Source organism: Ascaphus truei, chromosome 1 (assembly GCF_040206685.1).
Source record: "Ascaphus truei isolate aAscTru1 chromosome 1, aAscTru1.hap1, whole genome shotgun sequence".
NCBI classification, from domain to species: domain Eukaryota; kingdom Metazoa; phylum Chordata; class Amphibia; order Anura; family Ascaphidae; genus Ascaphus; species Ascaphus truei.
Window position 1 is genome coordinate 108,823,356 of NC_134483.1, and position 20,636 is coordinate 108,843,991.

General features: G+C 41.2%; 1 protein-coding gene across 5 annotated transcripts in view; it reads right to left on the bottom strand.

Annotated features, from left to right (window-relative positions):
* ARB2A (ARB2 cotranscriptional regulator A) overlaps positions 1-20,636 on the bottom strand; it is a 422,320-nt gene that overhangs the window by 250,229 nt on the left and 151,455 nt on the right. For 4 of the 5 annotated variants that reach the window (XM_075593131.1, XM_075593126.1, XM_075593136.1 and 1 more), the window contains exon 7: positions 16,840-17,061. The exons of the other annotated variant lie outside the window; for it this stretch is intronic. In XM_075593131.1, coding sequence (XP_075449246.1) covers positions 16,840-17,061 — 222 coding nt within the window. The remainder of the gene's footprint in view (positions 1-16,839; positions 17,062-20,636) is intronic. 5 annotated transcript variants of the gene reach the window in all.

Below are 20,636 nucleotides of genomic sequence, written 5' to 3' on the forward strand. Positions count from 1 at the left end.
GGCTCTTATTTTATTTACTACCTTACACAATTTTGTGTCATCAACAAAGATGGAGACTTTGCTCTCTATGCCAACCTCAAGGTCACTGATAAGTTAAAAAGCAGTGGTCCCAGTACCGAACCTTCAGGTACTCTACTTACAACTTTAGCCCAACCTGACAAGGTTCTATTTATGACAACACTCTGCTGTCTACCCTTCAGTCCGGGTGCCAACATTTTTACTGGCACCAATTTCCTTTATTTTGTACACTAACCTCGTGTGGCACTGTACCAAAATCCATTGAAAAATCTAAGTAGACCACATCAATTGCATTACCCAGGTCAACATTCCTACATACCTCATCAAGGAAACTAATAAGATAAGTTTGGCACGACCTACTGTATCCTTTATAAAGCCATGCTGACGATTACTAATAATTTTGCTTCCGATTAGGTATTCCTGAATATTATCCCATACTAAACCTTTAAGCTCAACTTTGCCAACCTTTTCATAGGAACAAGGGAAACCCACCTGGCATTGGACTGGGGATAAACAGCTGATTTTGAATCCTTTTGTAGCCAGAGGGGCCTGTAATGAATGCGCTGCAGATCCATCTGGCAGTCAAAAGGCTAAAATATTTTTCCGTCTGGCTACAAATACAAATAATAATTGTGTGAGTGAAGTAAAGGATAAACAAGATGAAGAGCAAAATAGCAGCAACAGATTGTAGATTAAGACATTTATACTGCCTTAAAATAGAACTAGCTCGGAGCCTGTTTAAAGCGATTTCACTTATTTACAGAACACATTTACAAGAAATTATGACAACACTTTATAATGCTCTTTAAAATGCCAATGAGGTCTATGCACTCCGTTTTATTTCAAGATGCCTCCTTGAAAGACTAAACTCTTCAAAACGCATGCATCTATTTGTACTAAGGAGGCTTTCTTTTGTGTGTTCATTCAGTATGAAAGCAACCAGATGTTTTTACCATCTGTAGCCTTTGTGAGATGAGTTGGTGGTCTCCATCCAGTTTTCATTAGACAGGTGTGCACATAACAAAATCACCATCATAATGTGTACACAGTTTGGCAGTCTGCAGAGATGACAAAAATTAGATCTGCAGGGACATGAAACTGCTCTTTCACAAACAATACAGGAGTGCTCAGTTTACGATGGAACTGAAAATTATAATAACCTTGAATTTCCACAAAATCTTTTGCTAAATAAATGTAGCTTTCAGCAGAAACACTGCACTATATATGCAAGCACTACGAAATGATATAGGTTTGTGCATGTGTGTGTAATAATGGAATATATATAATTATATATAGAAATAATTAAATATAAATATATATATATCTCAACACAAAAGACACAGCGCACCAGAAGTGAATGGAAAGTCAAATAATACAAAAAACACACAAACATATAGAATAGGCTTACAATTAAAAAGTAAAATTAGGCTCCACGATATCCCAGTGAGAGCTGGAAAGGTCCGTTGGTGGAATTGTACTAGGACCCGGTGCCCGGTGCACCAGGTCCCCGGACTGGCAGCTCACAGAACTTAGATCCATGGAGGCTACACAGCTCCACAGCTGATCCTCTGACTAGTGTCTCCATGTGATGATGTATGGACGCTCCTGCGTTGTGACGTATAGCATAAAGTGACAAGACAACGCGTTTCGCACGTATAACATGCTTCATCAGGCTGGAACATCTCTGGGGCAGGGCTCTTATATTTATACTCTTATCCTTTAAACCAGCGGTGCGCAAAGTGGGGGGCGCGACCCCCAGGGGGGGCGGGAGATTGTGCTGGGGGGGCGCAGGCAGTTGCAGAGGCCCCGCGCTCTTCCCCCAGGCATTTAAATTAAATGCCGAGGGATCGCGTGAGGCCCCTGCAACTGTTTACTTACCGGGATTCAGCCGTCTGTGTTGCGTCGCCATGGCAACCTGACGTCACACGCACACGCAGCGTCATCTGACGCGCCTGAAGGAAGGCAGGGGGGCGCGAGAGCCGGGGGCAAAGAGACAGGGGGGCGCAGCACAAAAAGTTTGCGCTCCCCTGCTTTAAACAATGAACCAATTAAACAATCAGTCAGAGTTAAACGCAGAAGTAAAAAAGACACAGAAAAAAGAAACAATGTGATAATAGTATACAGGCATACCCCGCTTTAAGGACACTCACTTTAAGTACATAAAAATCTTTTATTGAAGACATGTTTTCATCATGTCCATGATAATAACCCATGTGCATTGCACTTCTCAGCTATTGAATCCCTTAAGGATAATATAAGAAGTGGCAATAGAGATTTGTACTTGCTACGCATCGAACAATACTGTATTTTTAAGCTCAGAACCAAGCGCCCAATGGGCTTTAATGATGTAGTGGATATTACACTTTTTCTAAAGAAGTAATTAGGTTTAAAGAATGTTATCTGTCCATATTATTTGGGATTAGTATCATATCTTGCATTACATAGATCTACTTTTATTCTTATTTTCATTAAGGGGTATATACTCCTAATTCAAGGGCGTGTGTGTGTGTGTGTGTGTGTGTGTGTGTGTGTGTGTGTGTGTGTGTGTGTGTGTGTGTGTGTGTGTGTGTGTGTGTGTGTGTGTGTGTGTGTGTGTGTGTGTGTGTGTGTGTGTGTGTTTTTATTGGTTTTGCTCACACACATATATATATATATAATTTTAAAAAAAATAGACAACACTGTTCTGTGGCTAACGAAATGCTTTTATTTGTGCGAGCTTTCGAGATACACCGATCTCTTCTTCCGGCGATGTTACATTGAATAAAGCAGGCATGGGGTTTACTCGAAAACAGTGCATCTTGGAATGTGACTAGCTAACCGTGGAGTTTTTCTCTCGCCTTTTTCACCCACCATAACTTAAAATGTATATGGTAAACCTACCCAGCCTAAATATATTTCAAAGCAAGTACCAACCTCACACTGATGATACCCATGAAGGTTGAAACATGTCTGAGTGGTTTGTACCTGCTTTGCTAGTCCCATGCTGTGTTTAAAAGCTGTGTGAACGGCGATGCATCAGCTTAAATGGGCTCCATGTGAATGGATATTCCAGGCAAAAGGTGACACATTGTGTGCTCATTTGCATGTCATTTCCCAGAATCCCTTGCTGCAGTGGGAGCACTGTATGCAAGGTGATAATGGTTGAAAGGCAGGCTTGCAGACCTGTCTAAGACATGTGAATGTGCTCACAAGTGATATTTTTTATTGGCTATATGCTAACAGTGGAGGTTTTCTGTCGCCTTTTTCACCCACCATAACTTAATGTGTGTTTGTGTGTGTGTGTGTGTGTGTGTGTGTGTGTGTGTGTGTATATATATATATATATTATATTATATTTATATATATATATAAATAAAACACACTTTCTCCCCCTCTCTGGGAGATGTACTGCTGGTTACAGGTGTCGGTGGTGCGTGCATACCTGTTAGGGTCCAGGAGAGCTGAGTGGTTTGTGATGGTGTGGGGAACAAGACAGGCTTTTGATGATCTTTAAGTTCCACTCATGGTCCCCTCTTCATTTTCGTCTTTCCTCATCCCCATTTGTTCCTCTTTCTTTCCCCTCCCCCCTTTTCCCCTTGAGACCATTTTGTCAGCTATCTTCATTTGCCTAGGTTTCCCTCATTGTTCATTTTATTATTTACCATTAATTTTAATATCTTATAGGTGTTTTTTTTTTTATAACTTGTCATTTTATATGTTATATTATATATATTTTAAGTTTAACGGTACATGTTGTTAATATCAGAATGCACATCTGTGCACTGGGTTTGAGTAATATTTACTCTTATTTACAATTTCTGTTTTGATCTGTGCTCTTTAAGGACGTTTTTTACATTTATATTTTAATTGTTATTTAGGATATTTATTTATCATATAACCTTCGTTATTTATAGTTTTAATTACAATTAAACATAGTGTTCTGTATTTAGGATTGATTAAAGGTTTATTGTATTCCTACTGCTGACCAATGATATTTAAGCACTATTTACTATAAAGCTGGTTGCCGTGTTTTACCCAGCATCCCCTGAAGAAGTCAGCTGTTGCTGACAAACGTGTTGGGAGTGACGTCATCGTGCTACCTTGAGGACGCGATCTGTATGCGGAAGGGAAACCCTGGTAGTCACGTGGTTGCGAGTGCGCTGATCCGTTCTGATCACGTCTGAGCTGCCTGCATGCTGCCGTTTAGATCGGGCAACGCTATCGCTGGCTGTCGGTGTTGGAGGACTCCAACAGCATCCACAGCAGCCCACGGAGCAGGGTGTGCTTTCGGATTTATCAGCCTACTACCGGGTGATCCCCTCAGCTGACGGTGACTATATACAAGTAACACTGTCTACAGATACCTTTACATGAATGATTCATTTTTATATCTGGTGAGTGAGTGGGCATTGTTTACCCCCTCTTTTTATATAATACATTTTATTTGTGGTAATGAACTAGGGTGTGGGCGGTTTCTTCTCTGTGTGTGTGTGTGTGTGTGTGTGTGTGTGTGTGTGTGTGTGTGTGTGTGTGTGTGTGTGTGTGTGTGTGTGTGTGTGTGTGTGTGTGTGTGTGTGTGTGTGTGTGTGTGTGTGTGTGTGTGTTTTGTGTGTTTTTGTGTGTGTGTGTGTGTGTGTGTGTGTGTGTGTTGTTTTTCAGTATTATTGTCCTTTTTTCTTTTGTTTTCCCTTCCTTTTATTTTTCACATCAGTTTGTTAGTTTTGGATTAATTAATTCGATCATGTTTCCCATCAGTGTTTTTTTTAATTAGTTTATGTCTTGCTTAATCAAGACCATACACTTGCTTGTTATTTCACTTAATTTATTTCAGTTGATATGACTTAGTGACATATCATAGTCATATTGTATTCAGTCATACTGACTAATTATAGTCTTATTTAGGACACACACACTTTCACATTTATAAAATATATATTCATTAATTTGGTCCTAATGGGTATTACGTTCCCCTTTCTTTAGGTAAATTATTATTATAATATTGTTTAATTTATGTGTGTATCTGCGTTAAATGGATGCGGGCTCTGACTGATTGTTAAAAGTGGTTAATTGTTTAAAGGATAAGAGTATAAATATAAGAGCCCTCCCCAGGGACATTAAACCCTGAGAAACACGTTGAGGTCTTGTCACTTTATGCTATACGTCACCGCGCACGAGCGTCCGTATGTCATCACGTGGAGACGCCAGTCAGCTGTGTAGCTTCCATGGATCCAAGGGCTGCGAGTCAGGGGACCTGGTGCATCGTGTCCCAGCAGAATTACACCAACGGACCTTTCCAGCTCTCACTGGGATATCGTGGAGCCTAATTTTACTTTTTCATTTTTACGTCAATGTTATATATGTTTGTGTGTTTTTTTATTACATTACTTGCCATTCACTTCTGGTGCGCTGTGTCTTTTGTGTTATTGTCTTGACGATCCGGTTGGATCGTTTGGTGGGAGAATTGAGCACTCACTGTAGGCTCATTCAGCAAGAAAGTGGATAAATTGAAAATCTGTATTATCTATTAACTGATTACACTATATGATAGGGCTGTGCAAACAGGGGGGGGGCACCCCCTGATTTTCTCGGGGGGTTGGGGAGGGCGGCGGTTACAGTGGCTCCACGCATCCCTGAAGGCATTTAAATTAAACGCCGGGGATCGTGCGAGGCCTTTAATGTTACTTAACTTAACTTTCCAGCGACACTTCGCCACGGCAACCATGCGTCAAACGTGATGTCACATGAATTGACGCAGGAGCCGAACAGGGGGGCGCAAGCTTGCGCCCCCCTGCTATATGACAGACGGCGCAATTGGACTATATATATATATATATATATCAACTGTAAATATTACTGTATATTCATTTGCATGTCTTAGACAGGTCTGCAACCCTGTCTTTCACCATTATCGCCCAGCACAGAGCACTTCCACTGCAGCAAGGGATTCTGGAAAATGACATGCTGGTTGCTGGCATTTGCTAATTGATGATTATATATATATATATATATATATATATATATATATATATATATATATATATATATATATATATATATATATATATATATATATATGGATGTGTTAGGAATGTGTGCATATATATATGGGTTCCGCGCTGTTATTAATGCAGGGAGCCGCCATACTGTGTTAATTGCAAGTAAGGTCACTGTGTCGGAGCAAGGTTGCGCATGCGCGAGGGAAGCGCGCGAACGCCAACCAATAAGGATGGACTTTGGGGTTGAACCTTAACCCTGTGAACCGTGGCGAAGTCAGCTGAGGCTGGGAACCAATAGGGTGCTTGAATTCTAGAGAGGACAGAGACAGGAAGCGTGTGGGAGGACACACGCTAGAGGGAGTTGAAGGAGAAGGTGGCGGAACCTCGTGTGTGCGAGCGGAGGGTCAGTGACCCTTCCGCTTAGAACAGAGACATTCCCCAGCCCCAAGGAGTATTACCCCTGTCACCGTAGGGTGCTGCTTTTGTAGGGACGGCCGTAGTACTTAGGGAAGGACCCCGTTAGTGCTGGTTCAACGGCAGGAGTTGCGGACGCCATCTTGGTCTGGAAACAGACCGCCAAGCAGAGTGTCAGTTAAAGGTCTGGAGCGACATCACGGACCCTTTTTGAAGAGGTGTGGTCACCGCAGTGACCGGGAGGTATTGTTGTTCATCAAGTGCACCTACACCGGTCACCAGGCGCTGATCCCGCCTCCCACTAACTAATTGGGGCATTAGCGTGCTAGCAGACTGTTCACTGTAAATACTGGTCACAAGGACATACTCCACTGGAGCGTGGCAGAGCCACCTGTGTACAGGACAATATCCCGTTTAAGGTGTGGCCGAGCCACAGTATGAGAGACTATGATCATAGAGTATAAGAGTTCCATGCATGTTGTATATATATATTCTGCTTTATCATATTCGTTAGCGAAATAGTAAAAAGGTTGCTTGTTGCACAAATATAGTTTGGGATGTTTTCTTACTCAGGGTAGATCTTCTAATATGGGGATCCTGGGTAAGTGGAGGCGCTGCACCATGTTAAGAGCGGGTAAGACCCCAGGCTCCCCAACAGCGGAGGCTTAGAGCTCCTGGAGCCACAGGTAAAACACAGCATCAGTAGTTCCTTTGTTCAGGGGTTCAGAAAAAAAAAAAATATATATATATATATATATATATATACACACATACACAAACACACACACACACACACAAATATATGAAAAAAAGTCCTCCTCGAGATATCAACACAGGTTCAAAGTCAATTCAATTCAGTAGCAAAAATATAAACTAAAAAAAAAAATAGGTGTCATTATGGACCCACACGGTCCTTTGCCAAGATGGAAAAAGGACCGCATGGGACCGAAACATCGCCCATACTTGTACAACTTTTTGCTTCTGATGGGATTCAATTTGAACCTGTTTTGACATCTTGAGGAATGCTGTGGACTTTTTTCTTCCACATACCGTATGTGAGCTTGGGCTGGAGAGGTGATCTTGGCCTATCTACGTGCACCCATGAAGCCAAGTACTTCCATATATTTTTATCTTGATTGAGGGCCCCAGATACCCTTTTTGGTGTATATATTTATATACAGTTAGGTCCGGAAATAATTGGACACTGATAGAAGTTTTGTTATTTCGGCTGTGTACCAAAATAAATTAAAGTTACAGCTAAATAATGAATATGGGCTTAAAGTGCAGTCTATCAGATTTAATTTGAGGGTATTCACATCCAAATTGGAGGAAGTGTTTAGGAATTACATCTCTTTAATATGTAGCCCCCTCTTTTTCAAGGGACCAAAAGTAATTGGACAATAGACTCAAAAGCTATTTCATGGACAAGTGTGGGCTATTCCTTTGTTATTTCAGCATCAATTAAGCAGGTAAAAGGTCTGGAGTTGATTCCAGGTGTGGCATTCGCATTTGGAAGCTGTTGCTGTGAACCCACAACATGCGGTCAAAGGAGCTCTCAATGCAAGTGAAACAGGGCATCCTTAGGCTGCAAAAAAAAAGAAAATCCATCAGAGAGATAGCAGGAACATTAGGAGTGGCCAAATAAACAGTTTGGTACATTCTGAGAAAAAAAGAACGCACTGGTGAGCTCTGCAACACAAAAAGGCCTGGACGTCCACGGAAGACAACAGTGGTGGATGATCATAGGAGCCTTTCCATGGTAAAGAAAAACCCTTTCACAACATCCAGCCAAGTGAAGAACACTCTCCAGGAGGTAGGCATATCATTATCCAAGTCTACCATAAAGAGAAGACTTCACAAGAGCAAATACAGAGGGTTCACCACAAGGTGCAATCCATTCATAAGCCTCAAGAATAGAAAGGCCAGATTAGACTTTGCCAAACAATATCTAAAAAAGCCAGGCCAGTTCTGGAACAGCATTCTTTGGACAGATGAAACGAAGATCAACCTGTACCAGAATGATGGGAAGAAAAAAGTATGGAGAAGGCTTGGAACGGTTCATGATCCGAAGCATACCACATCATCTGTAAAACACGGTGGAGGCAGTGTGATGGCATTGGCATGCATGGCTTCCAATGTCACTGGGTCACTAGTGTTTATTGATGATGTGACAGAAGACAGAAGCAGCCGGATGAATTCTGAACTGTATAGGGATATATTTTCTGCTCAGATTCAGCCAAATTCAGTGAAGCTGATTGGACGGCGCTTTACTTTACAGATGGACAATGACCCAAAACATACTGCGAAAGCAACCCAGGAGTGGCAAAGAAGTGGAATATTCTGCAATGGCCAAGTCAATCACCTGATCTCAACCGATCGCGCATGCATTCCAGTTGCTCAAGACAAAACTTAAGGCAGAAAAACCCACGAACAAACAACAACTGAAGACAGCTGCAGTAAAGGCCTGGCAAAGCATCACAAAGGAGGAAACCCAGCGTTTTGTGATGTCCATGCGTTCCAGACTTCAAGTCGTCATTGCCTGCAAAGGATTCTCGACAAAGTATTAAAAACGAACATTTTATTTATGATTGTGTTCATTTGTCCAATTACATTTGAGCCCCTGAAATAAGGGGACTGTGTATGAAAATGGTTGCAATTCCTAAACATTTCATACAATATGTTTGTTCAACCCCTTGAATTAAAGCTGAAAGTCTGCACTTCTATTGCATCTTGGTTGTTTCATTTCAAATCCATTGTGGTGTCGTACAGAGCCAAAATTATGCAAATTGTGTCAGTGTCCAATTATTTCTGGACCTAACTGTATACACACACACACACACACACACACACACACACACACACACATCTATTGTAAGCTGGAAAATGTCAAGTGCATCTGCAGATGCAATTAACGCTGTAAAAAAATAAAAACTTTAACTTCTGTTCTAAAAGACAGCAGTACATTCATTTGTGGCCGTAGAAAATGATCATGCAAAAAAAAACACTTAAAATCACGCATAATGTACTGCAAACATCCCAATTAACATGGTGGTAACAACACGATAACTAACACCCCCTAACATCCACACCACCACACCTTAATGGGACCAGCTGTGCGGCTGGACCATACTCTGTCCTGAGCCATACTCTGTTCCACAATGAGCAGCCACACTACCTTTTGTTTCAACATTATCCCTCATTCCCTCTACAGTGTAAGCTCTCAGGTGCAGGGCCCTCACTACCTCTCTGTATCTGCTTGTCCATGGTTGCCCTTATTTGTACTGTAGGGCATCCTGTATACAGTATGTATACCACTCTGTACCCCACTGCAGAATATGTTGGCGCTTTACAAATAAACAATATTATAGGCTAAAGCAAATTCCGGGCATTATTGAAATTCCTGCCCTCTGATTGGATAATGCCTGGAATTTTAACCAATCAGTAATGCCCAGAATTTTAGCTGCTTGCAAAGTGTTGATTTCCATGTGATTATTTCCAGCCAATCAGCTTTCAGAACATCTGAGACAGGGCAGGGGATTGGTCTAAAAGTAGGAACAGCTCTGAGACAGGGCAGGGAATTGGTTAAGAAGTATCAGCCATGGGTTGACTCCTCCCCCTTGCTCCGTGAACTGAGAAGATTCAGTTGAATTGGTGGGGTGGGGGAGAGAGAGTCTGCATAGCAAGTGAGTGTCTGTCTGCAGTTTGTTTCTGGCTGTAGTTTCTGTGTGTGTCAGCACCAGCAGTGTTTATGAGTGTAGCAGCAGCTGTGTGTGTGTGTGTGTGTGCTGTGCTGTTGTGTTGTTGTGTGTGTATTCAGCAGTTTGTGTGTGTAGAGGTGCTGTGTTGTGTGCAGAGGTGTTGTGTGTAGAGGTTCTGTGTTGTGTGTAGAGGTGCTGTGTTATGTTGTGTGTAGAGGTGCTATGTTGTGAGTGTAGATGTGCTGTGTTGTGTGTGTAGAGCTCCAGTGTGTGTGTGTGTGTGTGTGTGTGTGTGTGTGTGTGTGTGTGTGTGTGTGTGTGTGTGTGTGTGTGTGTGTGTGTGTGTGGTGTGCTTGTGTGTGTAGAGTTGCTGTGTGTGAGGCGGTGTGTGTGTGTTTAGCAGCAGTTTGTGTAGATCTGCTGTGTTGTGTGTGTATGTGTGTGTGTGTGGAGCTCCAGTGTGTGTGTGTGTGTGTGTGTGTGTGTGGTGTGCTTGTGTGTGTATAGTTGCTGTGTGTGTAGAGGTGCTGTGTTGTGTGTGGTGTGTGTGTAGCAGCAGTTTGTGTGTGTAGATCTGCTGTGTTGTGTGTTGAGCTGCTGTGTTGTGTGTGTTGTGTGTGTTGTGTGCGTGTGTGTACACAGAGGGGGCGGCAGTGTGTGGATATAGATATCTGCAGTGTAAGAGTATATGGAGGTGGATTCATATATTTACCATTTTATTTTAATAAAAAAATCTATATAACTATACAAAAGTGTCTATTATTTATGAAATAAGCCTACATTTAGCCTATAATAGTAATAACCCCCGAAGAACAGGGCATTACTGGCCAATAATGCCCTGGCTGTGTTAAAGTCCCTCGGCTTAGCCTCGGGCCTTCAACTCATCCAGCCAGGGCATTATCGGCCAGTAATGCCCTGTTCTTCTGGGATTATTACTTAAATAATAATAGTTACATTAAACCTGGTCTTTCAAAATACAAATGCTGTTCATGCAGCTCTGGAGTTCACAGCCACAGGACTGCAGGGAAACCAGTAGGAGTGGAGAGTAAATGAAAGGTCAAAGTTCTGATTCCATTCAGCTTCCAATGGCAAAGAAAAATAAACTTTATGACTCCATTTTATTGCTCAGATTAGTGGAGTTTTGAAAGCGCTGAAGTAGAAAACAATTTAAATCTGAAAAATGTATCCTGTGGCCAATTACACCTAACTGTAGCCAGCAGAACGTTCGTCAAATTCACATTTATCCCCAAGTTTAGTTTAACAACTTACAGAGTTGAAAATCAATCAATCTTCTGAAGGGAAAAAAATAATAATATTTAATAGTCACTTCATCTGGTTGTAACAGAAAGGTTAGTGTTGAAATGTGTTTTTTATTTGCTAAACATAGATTTTTAGTGCTTTTCGTTTCAGCAAACTAGGCTCAAATAATGATTCAATGATCCCTTTTTAGCTTTGCACCCTAAAACCGGGAGGTGATAAAGCCCGCCGCCGTTCATTCAAGGCTCAATAACAAAGTGACAGCGCAGTTCCACAGATAAACTGCGCACAGGACCTGCTATTAGCATTATTTTGCTATTTGTGGAAGGGCCCATGTTTCTTCCTATACATCTTTTATGATCCATGACTGCTTATCCAGAAAATAATTGTATCCCTATGCTGCCTGAGGGTCTTGCCACACACTGCAGATTCTGCATTCAGTATATCAGCGCTTTACCAACTGCTTTGAGGTAATTGTAATATACAGATAATTTCAGGGTTTTGAGAGACTGGAGGAAATATTGTACTAAAAGTAAAGATTGATTCTAGTGCAGTGGAAGGTACTAGCAGAGGGAACGGTGACTCATTCAGAATAGCAGGCACAGGTGCAGGTATGTGTCTACTGTTTATCTGGGGAAGCATCAGCTCATGGGGGGTAATTCACTAAACAGCAAAGGTGGAATTACACCTTTTGTAAATGGGTCTCCCAGGGTAATTGAAACGCTGGTGGTATATATTGTTAATCCTCTATAATTTGGACTCATTGAATGGATGAGTGGCACGCCTGTGAAAATATAATTATATTTTGCTAAAGAAAATAGCCAGCGAAGAGATCATTTTGCACAGACTGCTCGTTATTACTAGCTTGTTGTGCTTTGTGCGAGTTTTCTTTTGTTGAGATTAACCGACAGAGGCCCTTATTCAAAATGCGGTGAAGACGTCTTCCCACTGCCAGAGAAAAGCTAGGCTCTGTTCAAATGAATGGGAAGAAATCGTCTCCAGCACAGGGAATATGGCTTCACGGCATATTGAATAGGGGCCAGAGAGGGTAACATGTATGTAAAGTGTTGCATTGTAATAAGCGTCGAACAACACTTCTGTCAGTTACCATATATTTGTGACTCTTCTGCAGACACTCTGAACGTGTACTACTGTGCTTGCCTTGACAATGTTGGCCAGTGCATTTAAAGCAAAGAGGAAATAAGTCGTTGTTTTGCAGTTTTCTTGGCACAGCCATTTTCATTCCTGTAAATTTGTCAAAGGTTCTGCTATCTTGGTCAGCATGAGAGTTCTCTATGGGTGGAACTATACTGCACAGAAGCTCTGAAGACCTCCCACGTATTTCCTGCATGTGCAATGCTAGGGTTCTGGGATTGTTCCTGACGAAGGTCGGGTGTGGGGGCCCAAAAAGTCGCATCTCTCGAATTTCATTTTCCCCTTTTGTACAAGTGCCTGTTTGGCATGGTATTTCTCCTAATATTATCACTCAGGATTAATCCTTTATGGATCACCCGGGGCAGACATCTGGAGTTAAGAGGGTTCGTTATCTAACAATTGTTACCAGGTTTCTGTGCACTACACTATTTCATCCACAAAGAAAACTCCAATGATAAAGGCACTAGAACTTGAAAGCTAAAAGATTCTATTCGAAAATACCACCCCTACTACAGTATGACAAAATATAGGAAAATAAAGCAAATAATAACCAAAAACTAAAATAATAAATATTTTTAAGCACGGTGAATGGAATGTTTAAAGTGCAAGTAAATTGATCATTTTACACCGTGAGGCCACAGAGAACTCTCCATTAGTGAAAGATCATTTTTTTTAAATGCCCCCTGAGTACGCGGATATATAATATAGTATCGAATGTGCAATCTGTCCCTTCTATAACACAGAAAGGTGTGGGGGTTTTTTCTCTCAATTTTATTTCAATAAATTCTTGAACTCAATAATAAGACTCATATGACATAGGGCAGAATATACAATGAACAGCATGAAGATCAAGTCACATATAATGTCAGAGTGTGCGTGCCCCGCACTGGGTCCCGACTCCTGCTGGAGCACGGCTAGAACTATCCCATGCTGCTAGCATTACAAAGGTGGAAAGGTTCACGGAGTCAAAAAAAGGAAAGAGCAAGGGGCAAGGTTTCATCATTACATCATCCCTATAGTATTCTCGCTGCACTGTTTGTTCAAACATTCACAATAACGTCTATTCCTCCTGCTAGGAGACGCTGAACAATAAGAGTTTGCTTCAGGGGGGGACGCAAAACACGACAGCTCTTAAAACAAAAAGATTAAGTATAACCAACCGATGGTAAACAATGCAACTTGTTACAGCCTATTAAAAAAAAGGAAAAAGTTTTAGACAAGAGGCAAAAGGGAATTTCATAGTGTAGGTTTATATGGTGGCTATTAACTCCTTCAAACATTGGGTTGTATGTAGGCTTCTCTGGTGGTAAGTGGGTTGAAGCTGAAGCACTAGTTACTCACACCAGATGTTACACTTTGTACATATTGCCTTTCCGACCCTCACATATATTCTATGCTCCTTTGAAAAAATATTGATATAAGATTATTTTTCCCCCCACTGCCCCTGCTCACATCACAGTAACCATGCCTTGGTTATGTACGAAAGAGCCCCTCAGCAAAGGCTACTTGGCATCTGACGTTAAGCTTATTTTTCTGGTCCTACACTTACATTCATGTTGCCTGAAATAGATAGAAACATAAAAGTCTAAAATATGGCTGAAAACTGTATTTTCCTAAAATATGGCATCATGTTCTTTCCACGTTATTAAGTATAATTGAGTATTAATCATTCAAATTACCATGTAATTAGCTCATTAGGGGGTATTGACTAATTGGTAGATTATCTCGGTACAGTATTGTGATCACAAAATGTACTGTGTGATTACGGTAAGTGATTGGGGAATGTTTGTCAATACCAGGCCATGGGCAGCACAGATGGAAACGTGCTACTTAATAACAGAACTGTAACCTACTGTACATTAAACATTTTGAGGTAGCGCAAATAAACATATAAAGCAATAAATACTGTAATGTTCATTATAGAAAAGGCAAAATTGAATAATAACCTGAATTAAAAGTGTACTAGAATACATAGGGTGAGCAGTTTCCAAAAGTAAAAACAGGGATAAAAAAATAAACATTCTAAAACAAATGACATCACTTAAAAATAAATATTATAATGGTATTTGTCTAATAGCGTCCCCATTTATGTTGTATTATTGATTTATTTCTCTCCCTCTCTCACTCCCCCCTCTTCCTTGTCCGCCCCTCTCCTCCTTCCTTATCCCTCCTCTCCTTACCAACATACACACAAAATCTTACACACACATACACACACAATCTTACACACACATACACACACACTCTTTCTCTCTCTTACCCACATGCACAAACAATCTTACCCACATACTGTACACACACAAACATTTACCCACACACTGTACACACAATATCTTACCCACATACATACACACAATCTTACCCCCATAAACACACACACTTACACACACACACACACTTACACACACACACTTACACACACACACACACACTTACACACACACACACACACACTTACACACACACACTTACACACACACACTTACACACACACACACACACACACACACACACACACACACACACACACACACACACACACACACACACACACACACACATCCCCACAAACACTTACACACTTACCCAGACACACTCAAGCTGTAGGAGCTGCCTGTGCAGCACAGTGCCACCTAATAGCCGGTGGAGTAATTGAGATGCAGTCTCAGACAGGTCTGCAACCCTGTCTTTCCTCATTATCTCTACACTTTTTAACCAAGGCTTTGCTGAAAAGCTGTGTAATACAGCAGGCAAAAGATTATATGGCTGCAGTGGAAGCGTTGTATGCTAAGAGATAATGGGGAAAGACAGGGTTGCAGATCTGTCTGAGACATGCAAATGCCTCACAAGTAGTATTTTTATTTACTGTACTGTACGGTGGAGAGTTTTTGTCACTTCTTTTTACACACCATAACTTTTTTTAGTGCCAAAATTATTATGGATAGATAAAAAAAACAAATGTTTTATATGGTTGAGTTATGGTAGTATGTGGCAATAAAATTAGTAAATAAATACAAATTATTTGACTAAAAATATACTGCATTTTTATCTTGACCAAGTTGTTACACTTCCAAAATATGCCAAATCTCCTACCATTACTGCACCATCATCCACAATCCTGTGCGTGAGGTCTGTTTTAATGCACTACATACAGGGCTATTTTTTAAAAAAAAATAGCCTAGAAATATGTGGTAATTCTGCGTAAATCCTGCTGAGCTTCCTATTCACTGCACCAGGTGTTTTTCATCCAACATACTGCTGCTCAATAAATCTGGCTCTTAGACTCAACACAATGGCATTGAAGGAGCTCATTTTCCACACCCCAGCATATAGTACTGTATATTGCCGCAAGGAAGAAATCAGTGACTTTAACCCCTTCAGCTGATTAGAGAGCAATGCCTTCCTGTCCCCTCTGGCAGGAGAAGAACAAGGGGACAGTTGAAACTGGTGATAAACTGTATGGGACCCCCACCCCGGCCTCCTCCTGCACATGCATAGCAGGGCGCTGCCGCACTATGAAATCTGGGGTGCGATATTTCTGTGCTCGCCAGCGATTGACAGTCTCCGGGCAGTGAACGGTCATGTCCCAGAATCCTTTGTGTACCACTGCAGACGTATGCCCCAAGAGAACCACAAGGGAACATTTTTATTAAAAAAATGTTTTTAAAAAGCCATCAACCTGGGGGCCAGAGTGCTGAGCCTCTTAAAAAGACAATCTAAGCGGGCATTTTTTTTTAAGCAAATTGTATTTAAAAAAAATGTACAATAGGAATAAAGCAGGGGTTTCTGACGCTGAACCCCATTAATTTCGGCTTCCGGGACCCCCCCGCTTCCCGAGATACTTATCTCCAAAGGGGGTGTCGGTAGCCGCTCCGCTTGGCTAACCGTGACGCCACCCGGTGCGGCTTCCTAGTGGACCAGGTGACGCGGCAGCATTAAACTGTCGAGAGATACCGGCACCCCCATCGGAGGTAAGTATCTCTGGAAGCCGGGGGTCCCCGGAGCTAAACTCAATGGGATTCAACTCCGGGGACCCCCTGCTTCAATCCTATGTTAAAAAAAAAAAAAAAAACCATTACAAAATGTCTTTTTGAAAAACATCGCCTGCTTGGATTGCTCCTTTGAGGTTGTGGGCTCTGCTGCCTTGCACTGGCTGCACCAGCTTTAGTTCTGCCTCTGCCAGCCAAGGGGATGAAATACAGTGTCTCCAGAAATGCAATGCCAGGGGGACCTGCAACACCGCGCTCCAACTGGGGTTACACCCTCCAACGCAGAGGCCGCTCGGCTACAGTGGGGGGGGGGGGGTCAGTGAGTTTACTTACTCTAATGTATAATTGCTGCGTCTCCTTTTCCTTTTGCGGGTTTCGGTATTTCTCGTAAAAGTCCCGCCGCTTCTTGGTGTCTTTCTGGATTTTCTCCCTCCTCTCCCTCTTCTCGGCGGGCTCGTCGGAGCTGTCCGGAGATGGCTGCTGTGCTAGGGGTTTGCTCTTTTCCACTTCAAAGTAGTTTTCATTGGGGTTCAGCACGATGACTGCGTAGCCTTCCTGTTGTGAAAGGATAAAATGTGATACATGAAACATATGAGCTAAACATGTTCGATTGATTGCACACTGTTTTTTTTTTTTCAATGTATTAACGCTCTCCTCTAAAAATGTCAGAAAATTCTGTTCGTGCTGCACATCGTCACCCAACTCCGGCCGAAACAAGACATGTCTATGGAGTTCAATATTTTGTTACCTGATACACTAAGTACGATACAAAGCCTGATATTGGGTTACAATGTGCCGCCTGCCTAGGAGGGAAAGGGTTCATTTCCTTGTGACTGGGGTATGCCACAATCAGAAAGTGACCTGCAATAGATAAGCTGTGGCACCAAATGTGCAGAGCCTTGGCTCAGCGGCATGTATCTGACTGCATCTTTACTTTATGTGGGTGCAGAAGATAGCCAGCAACCGCGCCAGTGCAGCCAGCAACAGCGCCAGTGCAGTCAGCAACAGTGCAGTCAGCAACAGCGCCAGTGCAGTCTGCAACAGTGCCAGTGCAGCCACCAACAGCGCAGCCAGCAACAGTGCCAGTGCAACATGTGGCAATGAAGTTTCCCAAGGGAAAAGAAGTCAAATTCCTACTTCATTTATAAAAATTAAAAAATAGTCACATCTCTTCCTGGATTATAATCTGCCTGTTTTAGCCTGTCTGTCGTATCCCTCGATATCAAATCTATAAGTTACCCACCGTGTCTTTTATTAATTCCAAAAGGTAGTAAATTCTCCATTAATTATCCTGTTAAAAAAAAATAATCTTTTGGTACTTCTAATTTCACAATGCCCCTTTTTGTATTTCTACTTTCAATTATTTAACAAATGTATTTTAGTCGTTCAGTTGTTAATATTCCCTCATACACTTCCAGTTTTAATTTTTACACAAACTGCAATACTAGTGTATTATTCATTATTCCACAGCTTTATGCAACATGTAACTCTGCTTCCTTTATTCCGTTTACAGTTTAATCCTGCAATTGAAAATAAGTTTTGGAGAGGTGGATTGGAGTTAAATTGGAAATATCGCACATAAATGGAACGAGATATTTAGCAACCTTATACACATCCAACATGTATGTCTATATTTATATAGCGACATTAGTGTACATAGCGCTTCACAGTAGTAATACATGTGACAATCATATAAATAACAGATAATGTAAATAACAGATCATGGGAATAAGTGCTTTAGACATAAAAGTAACATTTCCGAAGCGGAGTCCCTGCTCAGCGGAGCTTACAGTCTAATTGGTAGGTAGGGAGAACGTACAGAGACAGTAGGAGGGAATTCTAGTAAGTGCGTCTGCAGGGGGCCAAGCTTTATGTATCATGTGTTCAGAATATCCACAGTGCTATTCATATGCTTCTTTAAGCAAGTGTGTCTTAAGGTGGGTCTTAAAGGGGGATAGAGAGGGTGCTAGTCAAGTACTGAGGGGAAGGGCATTCCAGAGGTGTGGGGCAGTCAGTGAGAAACGTTTAAGGCGAGAGAGGGCTTTAGATGCAAAGGGCGTGTAGAGAAGACATCCTTGAGCATAACAAGAGTCGGGACGGAGCATAGCGAGAAATTAGGGCTGATATGTAAGGAGAAGCAAAAGAGTGTAAAGCTTTAACAGTGAGGAGGAGAATTTAGTGTGAGATGCGGGATTGGATGTGGGAGTATTTTGCCCTTAACAATGTATTTTATCCTCTCTAAGTGAGGCACGTCTGACAAGATATAGCAAATAACCTTATCCTACTGCATGCTTTGTCCATAATGGTAATGTCAAAGAACACACAGTACACATGGTACAGACATGGGACAAACATTTAACAGTGTGTGATCAATCAGTGTGTTCATGACAATTCTGCAAATAGAGGAAATAGGAAATGACTTGTATACAGTCATTGAGAAAACAACACCAGGTGAATGTCATTACGTGAAACTGTGACTGTAGTGTATAGTATGCAAGGCATACAATTTGCTTTGAGATAGCAGAAGCTGCATACCTGTACAGTATGAATGTAAAAAATATTCCATTTGAAAGGTCATGGAGACATGTATAAAAATATTACAACTGTAAAATATGTTATAATTTAATATAGTTAGGGATTCCCGTTTCAGGTTGTAACCGAAAAACACATCATCTTGCACTTTTGGTTAAAACTGATAAACACCGGAAATGAAGCCTCCTGTTCCTGTAACATTCCACTTCTTGCAGCATTGCGGCCACAGGTCAGAGAAAGCATCACGGGGGAGTACGGAAACAGGGGAGGGAGGGGGAATAAGTGCGTGTCCATTTGGTTTCATTGTTAACACTGGTAAAAACATTTTTATAAAACGAAAAACATTAAAAAAAAAAAAAAAAAAACGACAAAACAATTTTATGAAAAAATAAACACCAAAAACCATAATCACTAAATATAATTAATAAAAAAAAACTATTATTTTATGCCTCGTATTTGTTCCATTTCTATTGAATCAGACAACAGTTTAGTGTAAATACCAATGTAAAAAAACAGGAATCATAAGTGGGCTTTTTTTTTTTTTTTTTAACACAGATCATGAAAAAAAAACCTACTAAATTCTACCTACACCAATGACTACAAAAGGATCAAGCACAGAAATGCTGTAACGTGTAATAAAAACCATTGCCTTCTTTTGACTTTGTCAAATTATGATCCCTTGCAGCCTTTTGTTCCACTCGGGCCTGAAATGTCGCTAAGGGAGAAGATCAAACAAAGTTTCCACATACAGTACCTAGCTGACCAGAGTAAATCAGATCTAGAACAACAAAAGACAGTTTATTTGGTCTGGCTTTATTCTAATCTGTAAAGCTATTCAGAAAATCTTGTACCGTATTGTTGTCACTGTCAGGTAGACAGATTGTCATTTGGTGCCTTTCTACAGTTGGACACACTCGACTAGTTATTAAAATGGCATTGGCTGGAAGTCCCAATCCCCCGGCACTTGTGTTGTCTCGAACTTTTCACGCCCTTCCCAAAGTTTCTTTCTAGTATCTGTTAGGCTTCTCCCTCCCACTAAAATAAAGTTAAAAAGGGAAGGACCAACGTTGCACTCTGCTAAACAGAGTTAAATGGAAGCTTCAATGCACTGCATCTGGTGCGAGGAACGGCGATTAAAAAAAAAAAAGAAAGCAGAAGAAAAGGTCACTGCAGGCCGCAGAAGAAAATGTGCTTCTCTGCTAGAAGCCCGGCCATAAGTAAGTGGTCTCCTGTCAAGTCACTTGCCTGCCCCCTTTTTGTAAATAAAGGGAATGATTTGAAACGTGCTGCTTTGCACCATACCGTTCCTTATAACAGAATTCTGCTCTAAAAGTTGAATTATGAAACTGCTGTTGCGCAAAAAAATGAACATGGGATTGATTCTTGACCATCATGGAATATTTGCGAATATAAGAATACAGTAGATTTTAATCATTTTATTTATTTATTTTTTAAATTCAATCAAAGGTGTTACTAATTATGTTATGTTTTGCTCTGTATATCCCTCAGCCTTACCTTGCAGCCAATTGCTTTGTATTATTTATTTATTTTTCCGGGAGCTTTAGACACAGATCCTGTTATGTTTCAAGTCTTAGATG